At 40.4% G+C, this 20,774-nt stretch overlaps 1 protein-coding gene across 4 annotated transcripts in view; it reads right to left on the bottom strand.

The window, feature by feature from the left end:
* RIC3 (RIC3 acetylcholine receptor chaperone) overlaps positions 1–20,774 on the bottom strand; it is a 39,957-nt gene that overhangs the window by 8,748 nt on the left and 10,435 nt on the right. For 2 of the 4 annotated variants that reach the window (XM_068944987.1, XM_068944988.1), the window contains exons 3-5: positions 4,621–4,838; positions 3,053–3,131; positions 914–1,007 (exon numbers count right to left, since the gene is read on the bottom strand). In XM_068944987.1, the coding sequence (XP_068801088.1) occupies positions 914–1,007; positions 3,053–3,131; positions 4,621–4,815 (368 nt within the window). In that variant the 5' untranslated portion in view covers positions 4,816–4,838. Of the gene's footprint in view, positions 1–913; positions 1,008–3,052; positions 3,132–4,620; positions 4,839–6,844; positions 6,980–13,246; positions 13,543–20,774 lie in introns of those variants that run through there. The other 2 variants (XM_068944984.1, XM_068944986.1) reach the window with 2 other exon arrangements.

Consider the following 20,774-nt stretch of genomic DNA (forward strand, 5'->3'; position numbering starts at 1 on the left):
CAGAATTGTTCCTACCAAATGGCTGAAAACAGAGGAGTTGTTAATTGATCCAGAAATAGTTAACATGCTTCACAGTTTGAATAGCTATCTTTTTGCTTTCAAATTTCACCTTGATATTTTCATTTACGTTTTCAAACATTGCAGTTATGAATTATCCCATTGATATGTTGCTACACTTCTTATTAAAAATAAAAACTTGTTACATTATCAATGTTTCTTTAAAATTTAAAACATTGTATCTATTTAAGATTTATAGTAAGCATTAATCAACAAAATAAATTTTTAAATTCTGATTTTACAACTCTCTTCTTTCATATTTAATAGAAAATGCATGGATTTACTGGTTGCAAGGTTGGAATTAAGTTATAGAATCAGATTATTATACACTTCTGCCCTTAAGGAAATATTTTATGGAGATTCTAACATGCATTTATACGGACTATAACAGCATTTCTATTTGTAAAATATCCACAGCAGTGGAAAATAACATAAAACAAGCAGCTCTCTCGGGACTCATTCATAAAATTACTTCGGCCACATAAGATAGGCTGTTTTATATACTTTAAATACAGATGTTTTATTTTCAGTGTAGACACACCTGTCATTATCTTCCAAATAACACAGTATATAAAACAGGGGGACAGGGAGAGCTGCTCTTCTGTTTAAGGAAAGTGACGTTGCAAAGAATGATTTATTTTAAAAATGCACCTTGAAAACAAAAAAACTACTCAACAAAAGAATGTGACAGGTAAAATCAAGTTTCTACACTTTGAAGTAGAAATAACATTACTTTTTTAATATAGCCAGGGTCATTTTTGCTATTTTTGCACAAAAGTACGTTTTTTCCTGTAAGAAAGTTTCATTTCCAATCCGAGAAGAATCCCTCCTTAAAATGCTATAATTTGAAACATACCTGTCACAATTAGGCCCTACTCTGCTGATCAGTTTTTCCATAGCTTCTTCAGTCTCTCTCAGTTTTTCTTGGAGTTGGGTGAGCTCATAGTCAGCTGTAAAACAAACAAAATCCATCAACAGGAGCTTTGAAAATGTATCCCTGGTCTATTGTCACAGGCAGCATATGCTATACCAAACCAAACTGGCTGTGAGGAAACCAGGACATGAAGCTTAAAGAGCTCTAGCAACTTTTCCAGGTACTACAGGCAATGGCAATGGAATATACACAAAGCACCACCTCTGAGTAGCTTTAGAGCTACCACCTGATAAGCACAGTGAGCGGGTCACTGCAAATGCCCTGGAGGTTGAAGTTAGGGAACAGAAAATGCTATCTATCTCATTGGTTTTCTATAAGCGAATAGTAAGGGTTTAGTTTATTGTCTGTTTTAAAATTAACAGTCCTCATGGAATTCACTTGCTAAGTCCTTAGGAACAAAGACAAAAGGCCACTTGAGCACTTTCTGTTAAGTCTATGGTTTGAGAAACCTCATCTTTGTCAAAGAGGATAAAGTTCACGGGCTTGACCGCATCTGACCCTGCACAGGTATGCCAAGGCAGACAGTGAGGGCTTAACAGAGTCTGTCAGGCTTACCTGGATGCGCAAGAGGTTAGCCACACTATGTCTGGGGAGCAAAGCACTGCTGACATTTTCAACGGTTCCTGCTAAGTGTGTCCATAACACAGTAGTACACATGCATGCATACACGCAGGCACACCCAAACTGGCTTTATTTTAGCCAAAGTGGTGAACAGGAAAGATGCAAGAGCATGGACTTCAACAAAACTACTTGCGCTGTTTGGCTTGTGTAGCTCACGTTCCAACTCACGCTCAAACTTCATAGTACTGACAGTAGAACAAAATGAAACCAAGCTGGGTTAGTTCTATACGCAGATGCTACAAGCACTGATTTCTGCAGCACCAAGACACAGTGAAACAAGGATACTGCGGCAAAGAGAAAGGGAGTTACTTCCTCCCAGTCACTACGTAGGGTAGTGATCTTCGAAAGAGCTTGCGCATTCAGGTTCCTGGTCCAGTGATCTGTCCCCTGCTCTGCTACAGTTTACAGTGAATGCTTTAGGAATACAACAGCAAATGCTTTAGGAATACAAACGAAGAGCTCTGGTAAAAGGCAGAGTCATTTTCTTCACTAGCTTTTCGGTCTATAAGGGTAGCAAAAATTTAACTCACTGTAAAGTCAGTTTCTCTAACCAAGCATTAGATAATAAATTACAATTAGCATCGTTAAAAATTACACAAACTTGCCAGGCACAACACAGTATAAGTAAGTGCACTGAAAATACAACCTATAACATTGAATGCAGCATCTACAAGGTATTCTAACATAAACATTAATGACAAGATTATTATAGCTATGTGAACAGCATCACATCATTGTTGCTAATGCTTTCTATAAAGCCCTAAGTACTTTTATTTATTATTAGAATTTAGCCTCTAAACATAACACATTTAAATACTCCTACGGTAACTACTGTCCAAGCTTTAAAGGTAAACTTACTAATTTCTCCAACAAATGTCTACAAATAGTTGAATCTGTTATCTCACTGGTGTTTAGGGAAAATCACAGAAACATTTCAGAATGTTTCTGCCGCCTTTCTTTACATTATAGTCATCAAAACTTCGAGCAATATGGAAAAGCAAGGGAAAAAGCAGTGAAGAGCCTGGGGGATGGCAATGAATTCACAAATTCAAAAAATGAAGCTAGCTTTTAATAATAACTTTATATACTACTACTAGAATACTACTGATTATAGAATAATTATGGACTGACATTATCCATTTTTAATCATTACTTACTTTAGCTTTTCAGCAAATCAGTACAGTTAATTCAGTGAGTCTCTTGAAAACATGACTCCAAGAGGACTTTGGATCAAGCAACTATCACAGATTCTCATTAGCCAAAAGCGATTAGAAATTAATGGTGCAGAAATTCATGTTAATACGTGCTCATTCCTAGACAGAAGCTCTGGCTTGCTCTTTACTGGGTGGAACAGCAATTTTATAAGTGTGTCCAGAAGTTGAAGACACTGGTCAGACTATGATTCTACTGAGTAAACAGCTACACAGATATAATACTTACTGATTTTCCTCTTCATGTTTCCAGGTACAGCAGGAGGACATTTCCGCTCCCCAGCTGCAGTTTTCCCCTTAGAAGATAGCTGGTAAGCGAAAAAGAAATGCTCTGGTATGTGCATGAGTTAAAACAATAGCACTACATAAGCCCTGAAGGCAACAAAGCAAAGAAAAGGATAGAAAGCTAAAATTATGCTATAAACTAACCACAGAAGAGCATCCCCAGCAGCAAAAACAGACAACCATGAAGGATGCCTAGGAAATCTTGCCAACTGAAAATTCCTAAAAGAAGCTTGGAATGAATGGTATTTTTAAACATAACAAAAGCATAACTCATCAAATAGAACATTTTCATTTTAAATGTGTATCTATTACACCACAGGGCCTGATCTGATAATTCTTCTGTGTAAAGAAGGGAAAAAATGGTGGACTGGGTAGTTATTCTGAAATAAAGCAATAGGTTCTGAAGAAATATACGCAACCCTCTGTGATCCTGGGAAATATGCTCTAGGTGACCCTGCTTGAGCAGGGAGGTTGGACTAGACGATCTCCAGAGGTCCCTTCCAACCTAAACGATTCTGTGATTCTCTGAACCCACTTGTCCCTCCTGCAATATTTTCTGCCATTTATTCCTTACCAATTTTGTACAAATGCTGTACCTGCACAGAAGCTGGGTGGCTCTACACAGAAGCTGCAGGCTATTTCTTTCCTCTTCTCTGTGTTTAATCAACTCACCCAATTCACCTCTTTCTTGCCCTGGGACTCTTTCACTCACCAGAGCAGACCCAACTTTTCAGGCACTGATCAGTCTGGATTCAACCCCCACTCAAAGGAAACGATGATTTCTGCAGGGCCTACTCCCCTTCCCCCTCCTCACTAACAAGCTAGCATTTTGATAGACTGCCAGTTTGGGCAGTATGGGAAGAGCAACTGTACAAAGATTGTTCTCTCTTCTCCAGGCTGTAATCACCTACATACAAGTCAGGTCCATGTAACAAAAAGCTGTAAGAAGTTCAAAGCGAGTGTGAACCATTTGAGGGGCATTGTAAACCAGCTTTCAGCCAGCTCCTAAGGTGGAATAGCAGGCAATAAACCTCACAAACTTCCATTCTCCAAGACTGTGGTGCTTTTTGTTCTAAAAGGTATTCGGGTAATTGCATTCCCTCTCTGCATAATATAGTACATAACCATACAGTAAATATACCATGCAATAGTATATAATAAAAACGAATGCAATATGTATGCTAGAAATTAATCTGACATAGAATTATGCACACATTTAGAGACACACACAAACATATATATTTTCTAAGGAAAGAAATTTCCTAAAAAAAGTGTAAAGCGCCAGTGGCTAATACAGGTTTATAGCAATCCTTTGCTGCATTCTTAATTATAGTATTCGTAACGGCAAAAAACACCAGACGTATCAACCTTTCACTGCCAGGCCAAGGTCTAGCTTAAGCATTTTTTTGAGCAGGGCTAAAATGAAGCCAGATAATAAAACTGGTACTAACATTTAGGTTTTTCAGGCTGCTTAGTTGATATATCCATCTTTTCAATGTATGCTGTTCTTACCTTAAACAAAATGTATAGAATATATAAGAAGATGCCAAATCCATAAATAGGGATAATCTGCCCCACAAGACCTCTCCCAGTTCCGCCACTGCTTCCACCTCCACCTGCCTTGGCTTTGGCAACTGCTTCAGCAAGGTGGGACCTTGGAAAATGAGGGGCAGCTCGGCTGTCGGGCGTCACTTGGTAATGCATCATTGGTGGAAATCGACCAAGCTTCCCTGCAAAAAAAAACACATGGCAATTTCTTCTGTTACTTTCAATGTCTTCTCTGTGCAGCCTAAAACGAGCATGTGCAACTACCTCTTTTCTCTACTGTTAACACTACAAACACTACAATGTATCATTTTTCCACAGTGAGCCTGACCTTCCCATATTAACAGAAGTATGCTAATACATACACCACTACCCATCTAGAGGACTAATGTGAAAGGAATGATGTGAGACTGCAACATCAGGCCAGTACATGCTCATAGATTCTTGATTACTGCTGTTAAGAAAGAGGTAGCATAGTCTTGATTTTACCTAATACGTAACAAAAGATACAGAAAAGTGGTGGCATCTCAAACTATTTTCCTTTAAAAATTGTTGGGTAAAGGAATGTAAGAGTGGAGACTGCACACAGCCTGTGCCAGTGTTTTCAGCATTTTAGGGAGAAAAGTATTTCTAGCCGTAAGAGATGCAGAGATTTTTTTTTTTTAAGTGAAATGAGCATAAATAGATGCAGAGATGCCAACATAAGACTGCAAAGAGCCAGAAATGGTGCTGTAAAGCATGGACTGCCTTGTTCAACTTAAAGGCACCAGGATCTCAATAAACCCATCCTCATGAAAAAATTTTTATTGATGCTTTCAATTCTGAAATTTTACCAGAAAATTCACTATTTTACTGCTCCATGTACTTGACGCTGTTTTCTATCTCCCTGCCCAGCCTGGACTAGCCACCTGCAGTTGCTTCCACCATAACGGGGGAGTGAACTGAATTACTTAACTACTAAGCAGCAGAGTTTGGCAAAAGGAGGAGCTGGCTAGAAGAACCAGGGATACGTTTTGCCAGACTAGGCTGCGTGAAGAAGGTTGCCACTGCCAAGGTCCGTCCCTGAAGCCAGTTGCAACATTCCCCTCTCTTGGCACACAGAGTAGGAAAGGTCTTTCTAGGCCAGCCTGCCTGGACACTGATGCTGGGGCGTGCTACAAGCAATCACATGAAGAAAACAAAAATCATGTTTGAAACAGCATTGAAAATAACTAGCTTTACTTCTGTAAGACCCCAGATACAAATATTTTTACAAGCAAGACAACAGAACATTAGATTAAATTAACATCTTCTCTTGCTAGGATACATCACCATAGACAACTAAATTCCTGAGCACGAGTAATTACAACAAATACTTATTTAGGAAGGGATATCAATAGTTTTGAAAAGTTCTGTTACTAAAAATATGTACTTCTTTTAAGTGACAACTTGCATTCTTTGAGTGCTGTAGGTTTAAGTGAAACCACTGACAAAAACATTCTCAAACTAGCTCAGGATTAACTTGAGGAAGCTGTTATCGCGCAGTCTAGTTCTAATGAATTATTAAATGTCTATGACGGAAGTCACAGTATCTTATTTACAAGAAAGTCCCACTGCTATAGCAGGAATGCATTGTAACAGTAGATTACTGTGGAAACAAGTATTATATCATGAAGAAAATAGCATCACTCCAGGTGCAGATTAAACAGCAGGAGCAGATAAACCTCTGTAAAACATCTTATATTCATGACAATATCCTTTATTAAAAAAAAAAAAAAGAGGTGGACAAGAACACAGTAAATAATTGACAAAGGTGAAAATGTTTTTAAATGGATCAGTTTTCTAAATTTTCCATGAGGCCTCATTTATGCTTTTAAGGTTTGCATTTGGTTAAAAATAATCAGGACAAAGGGGCACACTCCAGTCATTTCATTATCAAAATAATTTAAACAGGAAGCTTAATGGTTTCTAGTGCTAAATCTTCCCTGCTGATTTTTAAAGTTTTATAATAACTTCTTTATTTAAACAAAAAAAAAAAACTTTCCCATAGCTTTCTGCTGTGAAAAAGTCATGTAAATTACAGAGGGAATTGACTACACAAGCATCTTAAAAGTAAGCATATGCAAAAAAGCTGTCACATACACTGTAAATAAATGGAAATGCTTAAGAGAGAGGAGTAATTTTGGATGCCACTTTAAATTAAACAGCCTACCTTATCTTAACTGTCAGAAGTACACTGATTTCCAAACTGCTGCGTCTTTAAAAGCCCTACACTGTTCAATCCCATCTTCTCTAATGGCTTCATCTAACAGCAAAAGGCACAAGAACACTTTTGTCGCAATTATACAGGAAACCGCATGCAATAGAGCATTATTTTCACTCTGCAAGGCTTTATGGAATAGTCAGCGTTACAAATAACGCATGAGGAAGTTCGCAGACGAACTATGCAAATCCATGACAAAAACTAAATATATGTTATATTTAAAAGCTGTTGGTATTTTAAAATGGTTTTAAAATAATATAACCATAGTAAACAACTACTTTTAAAAACCTCTATTATAGCGATATACCTTTAGTAATTTTTATTTTCTTACAGCTTCTCATATTTCAAGATTATGTTGCTAGTTCTCCTTCTCTGTGGCATTTGCTATTTTATGGTTTTTTTTCTGAACAGTGCTACCCTAATCTTGTTAAATGTTCTTCAAGCGTAAAGATACTTAAGGCAGCTAACGTTTGCTGTTTCAGAACAGTCTTGATTTTGGCACAGTTACAACACAAAGCATAGCTAAGCGTGCCCCACTGATACACAGCGTGGGACTGTAAATGTTTGGTGTTACCTCCAGTGCTCTAAATCAATGCTAGCATTTTTACACACCTGCTGCACACTGAGCAGGTTTTCCTGAGCCAGCCACACTGACTTATCATTGCTTTTCCTGATAACTAATACATTCTGTCAAATTTAATGGTGACCTGCTGATCAGATCACTTTCCTGTACCTACACAGGTTCTTTTCCTTGCATTTATTTTCTTTGGTGACTTTATTCTGGCCTTGTGCTATAAACCAACATCCCAACATACCTGCAGGGGATGTAACTAGACTCCATGTTTCCAGGGAAAAAAACAAACCACACTAAAATGGAAAAAGTGACATATTCGTTGATAAAACCCTGTAAGTAACACTCCTCTGTAACCACAGAAGCGCACGTGTTAGGTTCTTTGCTGCACAATCTAGTCTCCAGTACTGACAGAAAGTACTTTAAAAATATTTTCAATTCTGTGGGAAGGAGAACAGTATTACCTCACAGAAGGCCTCACACAACCTTTGCTTAGCTCCGTTTGAAAGGCATCGCAGTGCTGCTGTCCTTTCAAAGTTGTTCATACAGCCTGAGAGGACAGCACCTGCCAGATCTGATCTGGGCGTGCACTAACTCCACCTACTAAACTCTACCTGTTTTGGCAATCTTTTAACCCTAAGTAACAGTTTTAATGATTTGTCAGTAACACTTCACATCAACTTTTGAAAGCAGCTACATGGCAAGAAAAGCATGTCTTGTCTAATCGTGTCCCTTCCATGAATAGCTTTAAGTCCAAAAATCAAACTATGCCCCAGCTAACGTTTCTGTTGGTTAAGAGATGATAGGTTTCTGAATGCAGGTGAAACCCTACTGGATAGCGGTACCATGTTAAAATTACCGAGTTTTTTTCTTTCAACAATACTGACACTCAACTGAATAAAGCAAAGTTTAAAAAAATATGATATTTACAATCAATCAGTTTATAAAGAATACCATAGCCAGCCAGCTGATAATATTCAGATCATTACAAGTATCTCTTTTTTAAAAATATCCACTATGTGTTCACCTAATGGGGATGTTTTAGGAAATGCTACTGAGCCCAGCTTGACAATTTATAAAGGCATTTGGACTTCAATTGTATGATAAGACAGCAACTCTTAGTCTGCATAATGCATCGATTCTGCAGTATCTTACCAGCTGTAAAACACTAAGATACCTACGTGTGTGTGTGTGTGTGTGTGTGTGTGTGTGTGTGTGTGTGTGTGTGTGTGTGTATATAAATGAAATTTGACATACATGAAGTGTATGTAAGCAGTTGCTATAGTAAGTTTGCACTCCGTTCGTGTGGAGATTTACAATGTATGACCTCACTGTTTCACAATTTTTAATGTGAAACATTAAACATCAGCTTCCAGGAAGCGTAAGAAGGACTGCCGACAGGAAATGAAGGTCTAGAAAGTGCATGCGACTCCAAGTGGACAGCAAAGCAAAAAATACTATTCTAATCACTGCTCAAATATTACCCAAACCACTCCCTAAAATGACAGCAAGAGGACACACAGATCTCACCACAATTCCTCCATGGTTTGCAATAGGCACTCTGTCTTTTTCTTTCAATCCCCAGAACACGGTTACACTACTTTGGCTTGGAAACACTAAGGTCTCAGCTGGCATCTACAATTCCTTACCGGGCATGAAAAAAAAACAGTAACAAACCAAGAAAAGCAGCAGCTAGACTTATAGAACATTCTGCAACACCTTTAACTGAAAGATTATGCAAAAACGGGATACAAAACTATTCTCCTGAATTAGCAATGCAAATTCCAGTCTTCAAACCCATCTTCAAACTATGCTTTGACTCCCACGGTCAGGAATGCCTAGGTGCCACTAACACACATTTCTTGTAGAATTTTCATCAGAGTGAATGAAAAAGAAAACCTCTTTTTTGGACACTCACAGGAATAAGAACTATGAAATATGGCTCTGCGAGAACCAGAATTCAGAGTTTTGTACAGATTTTTCTCCCCTGTTCGGCTGGGCTTGCTATTTCAGAAGATGCATGCTCCAAGCAAAGCTTTTGCTAAGTAGGGTACGTAAGATCTCTCTCTCTGGTAGACTCTTAATAGCCATAAGCATTCATACCGAAGCCTTCGTCTCAGTCAGGACGCTTGTAAGACTCTTTATCCCCTACTCAGCAGTGCATTTTCATAAACATTTATTTTCTAGCCCTCTGCCAAACCGGATGAACTGGCCGAAGGGTTCTAGAGTTGTATGTGGGAACACAGAAAGCTGCATGGACCGTGTGATAAAATAACCTGTTGTTTAGACTAGAAGTATACTCCTTCCGTTTTCTTGTATAACCTCCGCATGCTTAGTGTAACAGTTCAGAATAATCTACAAGGAAGAAATATTTTTCTTGCTATATAACCTAAATTCTCTTTCTAGCCACTATGCCACTTCTTTTGCTCTACATTAACATCCTCTAATTTCCCAATACCTCTGCCCAGAGAAAATCCAAATAATTTGTCCTTTTTATTACACTACAAATTCATGTTCAGTCCATTGCTGAAGTCACTATTTCAGTATTAATTTATATAATCTCATTTATCATTAAGTCCATGTTTTAGATTTTTTTCCATGTGGAGTAGTTTATATTTTTCTATTCTCATTCTTTTTATTTTCCTGTCACTACTGACTTTTTAACAGTGTAACATCAGGATGAGCTGGACAAACAATATGCATTCATTTATTTCCCTTTTTTTTTTTTTTTTTTAACTGAAATTCACAACATAGTTCTTGCTATGTTCCTAAAACGTTAAAAATACAACTTCAGAAACCTACCCAAAAAAAGTTAAAGGGAATGTTCATTTGGAAATCCTAACTTTAAACCACCACACACATTTTTAATGGATACAATCAAAAGCTTAAGCATTTTTAATTAAATATTGCAGCTGGCAGTTAAAAAGGAAAATACAAACATTACCCTAAAGAGTAACATCTTAATTTTCAAGCAAGGACACACGCATATAGCTGATGTATTGCATAAATCCAAGTTGGCCCAAAGAATTATCTGAATCACATATTTTTCTTGTAAAACTGATGCTACTTTGTTCTTTTTAAGAACACAAACTGATTGTAAATCTATTGCCATGGAGCTGTAAAGTTTCTGTTAAACTATCAACTTACTACCATTTTCCAAAATGTATGGCATACATTTGAGGACTATACTAAAAAAAATACTTAAAAAATTTGTCAGTAGTTGCTTTTTTCCTCATTTCTAGAAGATTTCAAAAAAAAAAAAAACCTGAGGTAAAATTCAAATACCTGTTCATAAAGTAAACTAGAAATGTGGTGCATTCACAGTTAAATTCTTTTTCTTATATGTGAAACTATTACAGGGAAAAATAGCATCCTTTCTGTCTGAGATATATTAACTTCTCTAGTACTGTCTGGGTTTATTGTTTTCTTAAGAGAGACTTCTGAAAACAGCTTTATTACAGAAAGTGCCATTCCACGTTTAAAGCCTGTGTTGAGAAAAAGCCTTCTTATAGCATCCAATTCCAACAAATGTTACTGAACCTCAGGAATCTTTTATTCAGTGGCATTTTTGTCCCCAAGACTACACTAAGCACTCTAAATAAACTTCAAGAATGACACTACTTTAAGTAAGTCCCTGAAACTACCATCTAGTAACTGCTGTATCAGTTCACTCAAGAGGACAACTAATGACAAAGATATGAATCAGAACTGTTCAATCAAGATTTAGTCTTCTACTAAAAATAACATTAGGTGAAATAAAGTTTGCTCTATATAGCAGGTGTCATGAAATTCTTGCTATCAAATTGAAAATATGGATAATGAATTCTAATCTGAAACTTATCATCTGAGGTGAGGTATTACATCTTCAGCTAGAGAGGTACCTCGAGCACAACACTGGAAGGCGCCAAACACTTTTTGAACCGGTAACGCACTAACTCGTGTTTTACCTACAGGATGAGGGAAAAGTATTTATACCATCTACGCTAAGCATTTAACCATGGCTGTGATTAATCACTTTATGATAATACTGCTTACAGCAGGTGCTTCCCTTTACACCATGCCACAAGTGAAACAAACACCATAAATCAGACAGATTTCACTGAAAAATACCTGGGGGACATTTTTTTTTTAAGTTCATTTTTCAGCCAGATCAATGGAATCTAGTCCATCCTGTAGCCAAAGAAGCACAACAATAACCTCACAATCACCTAAGACTGCACTGCTGTAGGACAATGGTTTGTTCAGCTCCGCCATCTGGTGTCACTCCAGGACCAAAGTGAGGAGCTGCTTGGCAGAAGTTAAGGGAGAGACACAGGTGCTACTTCTGGAAAAATGTACTTCTGTACCAACTTTAAGCATGTAAACCAACAGTCTGCCCTGAGGTCATGTGCTCTTTGCCGGGCCCAGTACTCATGCCCTTACAGAATACTGTTCTTAGTGTGCTATCAAAAAAAAGAAATCACTTACCCTTTAGCCTTTCAACATGAGAAATTACACAATACAACTATAAACCTGTAGATCTACAGTGGTCATGGATCTATCAAGCCGTTAAAGATCAGGATGCACACAGTAACCATAGAGGAGTAATGCAGTATGTTTGTGTTCAAGAGAGAGAACATCGTTTCAGCAGTAACATCAGCCTTAACAGGCTTGAAAGTTACCCTTCGCAAATGAAATCAATGCCACTTAAGCGTATAGTCACGTAAGTATCAGGCCGTTAGCAGGACACACAAGATGAAGTCATGAAACAGAAGAGTCCACACGGGTCAGTATACACCACACACAACTTGTAAGTTCCCTGAACTTTTATCAGTCTTACCTCTGGCTTGCTGAACAGTTTTGGACAAAACTCTGCCTAGAAATGGGGTTATGAGACTAGCTACCTTTGTAAAGCACCTTGGGGCGAAAAACCTAAGGTGAAAGGCAACAGTCATAAAATAAAAAGGATGCATTCATAAGGATTCATGCCTCTAAAACTTAGAGCAGCACAGGCACAATGGGATGGCAGGCAAAAAGGATACAGTCCAAGGAGCTGTAATTGACACAATCTATGAATCATGATGGAACCCACTGATAGTGAGAATCTGGTGCATTAAAGTCAAATCTAAAACACTGGAGTAGGACATGTTTAATGAAAATGATTTAAGGGAACTTTTATTTCAAATGACACATCAAAAGCATTATGTACAAAAACAGCAAACAAAAAACTTTCAAATAAAAAGTAATATCACAATGAAGAGAACGTGGTATGATCATCTTTTCAGTAACTTTAGTATCCTAGGTGCATAAAACAAATGAGATTTGGAATACTTCAAACTATCTTTTTGAGGGGAAGAGAACAAGATACATCACAGGGAAGACGAGAACAATAAACTCGATCTTTAAAACTGCACGTGTCTTTTCAGGTGAGAACAAGAGAAAATAAGACGACTGACACTTATGGGAAGCTTCAGCTACGCTACATTTTCATACCAGGTGGCAGAGCACTTTCCATACGCAACGTGCAACCAAGGACCACTCAAAGACAGGCCGCCCAACAGGAGCGGCACCCCGGGAGGCCACGGGCCGGGGCCCCGCTCAGCTGCGCGGCGCCCCGCACAGCCGCCGCCCAGCGCCGGGCTCCCGGCTGAGCCACCGCCCGTGGATTAAGCGCGGTCCCCCAACGAGAAGCCGAAAACGGACCTGGGGGAACCAGGCCCCGGCGCGGGGGCAAGGACTGGCGGCGAGAAGCGAACCGCCCTCGCCTCAGCGGAGCCGGCGGGGCCCCAGCGGCCTCTTACCCTCGGGCGGCGCGGGCGCTGCGAGCGGCGCAGCCCCGGGCTCCTGCCTCCCGCCGCCCCGAGACAAGAAGCTCCGCGGCAGCAGGAGGGAGACGCAGAGCACCAGGCAGGAGACCGCCGCCACCTTCCGGAGGGTCGAGTACGCCATGGCGGCGGCGCCGCCACCGCCTGCCCCGCGCGCGCCGGGGCAGAGCGCGGCCGTTGCGCAGCCGTTACTCAACCGTTATTCAACCGTTACCCGCTACCCCCCCCCCCCGGCCGCGTGCTCTGAGCAGGCGCGCGCAGCCCGAGCATGCGCCGTGGCGCCGCCCGCGCGGGCCCCCCGGGCTTTCTGGGGCGGGGGGGAGGGGGGGGAGGAACGAGAAAAAAAAAGCTAAACCTGTGGCTTTTTTAGGCTGTGACCTGTCTGGGGTCTCCGCACTGAGCTGGTCCCCCGCTCCGAGCGCAAAGGACAGTTGTGGGAGAGTCCAGAACGTATTTAAAGTTAATTCAATTTACTGAGACTATCAAAGAAATTTTGAAGTCGTAAATGGGCATATATTTTCAAGAGGAAGCTTGAAATTTGCATATCGCCAATGAATCTCTTTAGGTTGCCGCTATGTGAAATCATCCTGAAGGTGCCTTCCTACCGAAGTAACAATAAAGGAAAAGATGGGAGTAAAGAGAGAAGCTCCTTGTCTGTACTTGTTCATTTTCACAGCCTTAAGAGAAAAAACTGCCAGTCATGTCAAATCAAATTATATGGTTTTGTATTTGCATTATATTTATACTACCCTGTATTACTGTAGTTGAATCCGACTGTTTTCCATGGGGTCTGGACCGTGAGTCCTGAATCTAACTGCCTTGTGCGCAAGGGTTGCCCTGGGTGAGGCGTGAGGGGAGCCCAGGCGGACGGCAGGGCTCGCCCTGCACACCACCAGCCCAGCTGACTGCCGCGGACTCCAAAACTGCTGCAAAGCTAATTTCCGCTGCCCTTGGCCACCTCGCTGCTAGCTGTTGTCGGACTGACCCGGCCGGACCCCCGCCTCGCACAGCGCGCTCACCCTCAGGCACCTCACGGCGTCCTCCCGGGGCTCTGCCGCTGCTCCAGGGAAGAAGAACAGCAGGAACGACCCGCTCGGTGTCTAATTTGGCCTCTTCCCTGAACTTGCCAACAGCTCTTTGAAGCGGCAAAGTCAGCAGGCAGGGGTAGGAGCATCACCCTGGCCGTACGAGTGTCATCGATCCACTTTCTAACAAAAAATAATTCCCTTGGTTTGTGACACAAAACATGCAGAGGTTCCCCCCTGGTGATGACTTCCAGCCATGAACGGCAGCTTTGGTCTCTCCATCGAGACAACGCAGAGTGTTTGTGAGATTCTGCAGTTGCTTAGAATAGTCGTCTTCAGCGTCTAATGATGCTGAAGTTACCCAAAACGTCAATCCTTAGTCAGGACAACAGCAAAAAACTTCCATGACCGCAGGGGAACGCTACCGGCCTGTCCCAGCACTCTTGTGCATCGTTTCCATTTCTGTTGTAACTCTTGGGATGTGCAGGAAGGACAAAAAGCACCTACGAGAGGAGCACCGCCAGCTCAGCCTTTTGGGCTTTAGCTGCAGCTGTCAGGGGACAATTTCACCATTAGAAATGTGTGTTATCAAGCCAGTTGATTTGAAACATTGACATCTGGGGGCTTCCTCCGAGATTAGGTTTGCGTGAAGCAGATTGCCCTTCTGCTCTTACCTTGTTCCTAACAACATCACAGGAAGAAAAAACAAACTCTTATAGCAGTTTTCCCAGTATTTTTCCCATTCAAAGCCAAGGGAGAGAGGAGAGACTGATGCTCTAAAATAAACTTTTCACACAAAAAATCACCAGCTTTCTGATTCAAGTATGGCAGTTGTGCATCACTAGTCAAGAAACCTACAGCAGCTCACTGTAAAAGCAAGGAATTTAATGCTGAGATTATATGTAGAGACTGCATAGATGCAACAACTCTTTGCAAAGTTTTCAGTCATCAAGAGTTAGGTAGAAAAAAGGAGGACTTAGCAAAACTCTTTTTTCTTCTGCACCCAAATATAGAACTCCTCCAGTGAAAGTTTAAGATGTAAGAGACTTGGACGTCACAAAAAATATAGGTCCAGTCCTGTGTCTGTGGAAGTCAATGGCAAAATCTTTTTGATTCAAGTTGCCCTAATAATCTAAAACAACTATGAAAATAGGATCCTAAGTAAGCAGATGAAGATGTTTTATATAATTTTACCTCTGGTAGGGTAAAACAATACTCAGCAATTCTGAAAAACAGGAAAGGCTTGAATATTCAAGTATGATTACTGATAATTCAGTGAAAAAAAAATAAAATGAATGAGTTGAATGAATCACTTGTTTAAGCTTGTTTTTTTATCTGCTCATTCTTGACTGGCCACTTCTAAATTGCTATAAACATGAAAAAAAATTGATATCAATGTAAATTAGGAACAGCTTCCTTAATCAAACTACAGTGCAAACTTGCATATGATTCAAGAACTTCCTCATATGTCTAGCCCATGCTAAAATATGTGCCATCGCAACGTCTCTCATCTCGCTTAGGTTGGAGCATAGGTACTTGCTGCAAACACACTTCTCATTGCAGCATAATAGTAGCAAACACACTTCTCATATGCATAATAGTGAAGGGCCAAATACTGCAGTCTGAGCTAAATTCAAACTCCAGTAGAGAGCCTGGGAGCTTTTTTCTTAGAAAGCGTGTAATGCCAAATCCTGACATAGCCTTGGTAATTCTCAGATCCACTGATTAGCAATAGAACAGATGGAAAATCAATATTGCATCGGCATTATTTGCTGAGACAGCCTCTGTGGTATGTTGCTCTCTCTAGTCTACAAAGAGTATTTTTGTGCATAGCGTAGGAGTGTCAGTGGTAGATTTCTGTGGTGCGCTAAGACAGTGCTGTACCTTAGAAGAGGTAGAAATGGGTCACATCCTCTGTGCCTTCTGTGGTGATATTAGTGCTGCACTGGTCGCCTGGGAAAAGGATGTGGTTTCTTGTCTTCTCTGCATGAGCCAACCTCTTTGGCATATCTTCAGTTCTTCCCCAAAATGAGAAATGGAGGATTTAATCCTAAATTCTGCTGAGCAGTACTAACTTAAAGGCCGCTTGTTTTCCAGCTCCATGGTGAGTTTAGGATTGTCCCAGGTAGCAGATGGGATTGCTTACAAACTACAATCAGGAGCACATTAAAGGGGCTGGTTTAACCTCTGGTCCAGGGGATGGCTTGCAGAAGGAAGACCCTTTCCTTGCATCTTCCCTGCTGTCATTAATCAGCAGAAAGGAAGCTCAAACTTGAATTCTTTGGGCCCTTCCGTCACAAAAATAAGTAGTCTTCTGCTCCAATTAATTAAACAAACTGATATAAATTCCCCGCTTAAATCGTACTTTGCATAGCCATAATCTCTGCACTACATTTTATGTATACTTTACCCTTGGGTGAAAATTTGTGAGCATATAAATGCTTTCTCATATAATCTTGCTAAAGCACGCTCTTGCCTATAAATATTCATACTACTGCCAAAACATTTGCAAGCTTTCCCCAAAGGTGAAATATGTGTAATGTACTTTGCCTTCTGGGTATAAATATTATCCAATACATTTTGGTTAATATGAATACACTAATTATTCTTGTAACCCTTTTTAAAAGGGTCATCCTCATGATGTGAATTTTTTAAAAATGTAATTACAGTAATTGGATGCTTAATCTAATTAAAATTGGCTTTATCTTTAATGGGAATTTTTCTAAAGAGGCAGAATGACAATTGACTTTCTGATAATCACTGTTTTCTTTCAGCTAGAGGATGCATTTAGTACAGCAGACACCAGAGAACATGGCCTCTTTACTATATGCCAGCCACCTTTCGAGACAGTTGAACTATAATTTTATCCATTACAAGCAAAACTTTCACTTTACTTAAAAGTTCTGCAACCTGAGTTTTGATTTCACTGTGGCTTGCATACAAACAATTTAAAGAGTGCATATGGTGCTGACTACTTTGCAACGCCCCCCCCCACCTTAAAGAACATGACGTACAGAAGACTGTGCTAGTACATCACGACACCTTCGTCTTGTGAGGATTCATGTCACAAGCTTCAGATAGCTGTTGACGTATACAGCTTTATCTGGGACATGCTTTATATCAAATATTGGGAAATAAGTACATTTCAGATATAATTCACCAGACCATAGGTAGAGATCTACTTTCAGATGTGATGAATCACAGCATATTTTTTCCCCATTGGTGATATTTTCCCCATTGGTGCATGGAGACTCTTGCCCAGAGATAGCTGGCCACCTAGCAGTTGGGAATACGGGGTGAGATGAATCCCACCAAGAGAGAAGCAACAAAAAATCAGTCTTTGAAGCACATTAAATCACTCAGGAAGTGGAAAAGAGAATACCAGCATCAGAAGTCAGGTGAGATTCTGAAAGTTTTGGTCAACCTGGTAGCTGGGTTAAAAGAGCTAAAAAATTGCCTCAAGAAAGAAATGAAAATGGAGGTTCCTTGAGATTTTGAACTGTCCTTGTGAAATAGTTCAAAATCCCCACTGGTTCTGATCAGCGCAAGCTCTTGACATGGTTTTGAGGCTGTCGTCAGGATGAGCTAACCAAAGCACAACTAATATCAGTATCTGGAGAGCGCCGCTTTAGGCTGAAATATCTGGAAGCAGGTCTGCTGCTGGGTCTGCTGCAAAGACCTTTCAGAGGTCTTTGCTTCCAGCAAAGGGCATTACTAGAAGCCAGGAGAGGAGAGAGAGCTCCTAACAAAATCAATCAACAATTTTGTAGGCTTAGCTTGTAACCAGTGAGTTGCTCATAGGGTATTCTCACATGGCTAAAGACACACAAGGTGAAAATGGAGATCTTTCACTGAGGAACTAATCATTGTTGACTGAGAAGGTTAATCATCTACAGTATGCTTCAGCACCCATCTGTGCATAGTGTAGATGACAGAAAAGAGGAAGAGCTTGTGACATTTAGGTATTGAAAAAAATCACTAATTTTGGAGTGAAATTAGCAATAATGAAAAGAAACGGTACACTTAAATACTAGTATTGGGGAAAGTTGATCACAAAATGAGTACGTAACTTCAGAACAGTCCAGGATACAGCAGCAGAAATATCTAAGGAAAGCCTCTAGCTTTGCTGGAGAACTACCGGCAGTCTGAACTGTAGTTTTCAGCTTATTAAAAACATTTGCCATAAGAAAACCCTTTATGTTGAGAATATGGCAAAACATGCCTTTTCCCATCAGTTGATTTTATCAAAGTGGTAACTTTGTGTAAGCCAGACCATTGGATCAAGGACTGATGACACCATGTGATAATCTTCACTGAGTGAAACCTGCCAGATTGAAATTAAACATGAAGGTAATGTTGTGTTTCAAAGAGATCATCTACCTTTGGCCCTTTCAACAAGGGAAACTTTTAGCGACAAAAAGAACAATGAATTAATAGGTAACCCATCATCTACCAGACATACACAAATAGTGAGAATTTGAGAAGGTTGTGTTGCTGTTACAGAAAATCCACCTGTAGGTTTGGCAGTATTTCAGAAATGTTGCAGAGAGTGAGAAGAGGTAGCTATCGTAATGGCCAACTGAGTGAATTTCAGTATTTGCAGAGCTGAAGACCCTTGTGGTTAATGTTTACACTTTGGGGCCATTAGCAGCTAATGAATGCAGAGGAACTGAGCGGATAATGGCCAATTATGAAAAACTAAGTTCTTTGGAAATAAATTTTTGGACTATCTTAGGAATTCCTGGCTCTATTGACAGGGTCAGTTTGAACCGTGCTCCTTGCAGTGGCACTTTACTAGGGAATCTTGGCAGATGCCTGCCTGCCTGCCTGCTTAGGAGAACAGAAACCCTTTGGTTTTGCAATCTGTCTTGGGTAAACCTCTGCATTGCTGATGTTCTCTCCAGATAGGCTTATTGAGAAACTAATTTCAAACATTGCCCTAAGCATGAGAGAAAAGTATTGGCTGCTGAAGGGAATAAATGTGCTCAGTGAAAAAAAAAAAAAAGTCTATTGCCTCTCTTCTCTTCTTTGCAGACATACAAATGTTCCTCATCTTTCAGCGGTACAGTTGCAGGAAGAGACTGCCAAGTAACTGACCTTGGCGTGTATATCCCCTTAGAATACCACAGGAAAAGTTTGTTTTTTTTTTTTTTTTGTCTAAGAGAGAACTTGAAACATAAAGAAAAGTTCTTGTAGATTCAGAAAAAATCCTCTTAGATATTGGTAGAAGTCTCAACTGGTTATATGGATTTATTTAAAAGTCGTGATTTTAAAATGCAACTTAAAAAAATCTTAGCAAGTCTATGAGAAAGCTTCTGTTAGGTGTGATGTAAAAATCTTGTGGAGGAAATTAGGTGTTTCTGATAAAAAGGAAAATCCTCACAAGACCAGAAAGGCCCCTATATGTGACTTGTGCTTTGCTTTGACTGCAGTCAAAGAAAGTTGGTGCCAATCCTATTATCCACAGGATTATTTCAGGAAGCAATTTGATACTATGCACAGCAAGAAATGAACAGGCTGGACAACTACGTTCCAGTGAATTCATTTTCAGCAGATTTGGTATCTTGCACACATCACAGGCAGAAAAAAAAAAGATTCAAATCCAAAGCATTATTGAGAGGCTGTGCAATTTTTGGATATCCATGAGGCCAGCATACCTGCAGCATACCCACAATATGAGAGCACGAGGGAACCGCTCAGCTGGACATGTGTCTGGCTGGTTGACTGAACAGCCGACATACCCCTATTCCAGCCCTGCAAGTGTGGGAGTGGGTCCAGGCTGAGCCAGGTGTGGTAGGAACGGAGAACACAAACGGTGGCAATTCAGATACAGCTTCCTCCCAGCACAAATGACGGCAATTCAGAAGCAGCTTCCCCCCAGCAGAGAGAGAACAATTCCAAGAAGATTGGGTTAAAAGCAAAGCTTGTTTTTCACTGATAATGTAAAAATAGCCTGACAACAAGGCATGATAAATTTGAAAGTAATTACAATTGTATTCTAATCTGGGGGGGAGGGGGGAAGTAGTATAAAATGCATGGGCTAGTAAGCTACTTGATAAGCGCAAGTGAGGAAGGACTTCATTTTTTGGAGGTGACCAGAATTCTGTAATTTGAGGAAACAATAATAAACTGTTTAGCTGAAACAAGAACAGCCTTCCCCCAACCCATTTCACTCTGCAAAAAGACAAGGCTTGCATAGCGTAGCTGAGCATGGAGGAGAATTTCAGCCCTGCTTGGGAGAAAAACGCCTCTGAGCAGCTACTTGCCTCGCCTGCCTGTGAGCATCCCTGTGCGAGGCTCACATGCGGCTCTCCCACTTGTTTTTGCAAGAGGCATCTGAAGCAGAAAAGACCCCTCTGCCGAGCCCAGACCCAGTTTTCTGCACCAGGCAATAGAGCAGCTCGTCTCAGCTCCCATCCCAAGAAGCTAAGCCTGGGAAGAGCCTGAGAGGTTCTTGCTAGAGGTCCTCCAAGGCCTGA

The sequence above is a fragment of the Struthio camelus genome, chromosome 5 (assembly GCF_040807025.1).
Source record: "Struthio camelus isolate bStrCam1 chromosome 5, bStrCam1.hap1, whole genome shotgun sequence".
Taxonomy (NCBI): Eukaryota; Metazoa; Chordata; class Aves; order Struthioniformes; family Struthionidae; genus Struthio; species Struthio camelus.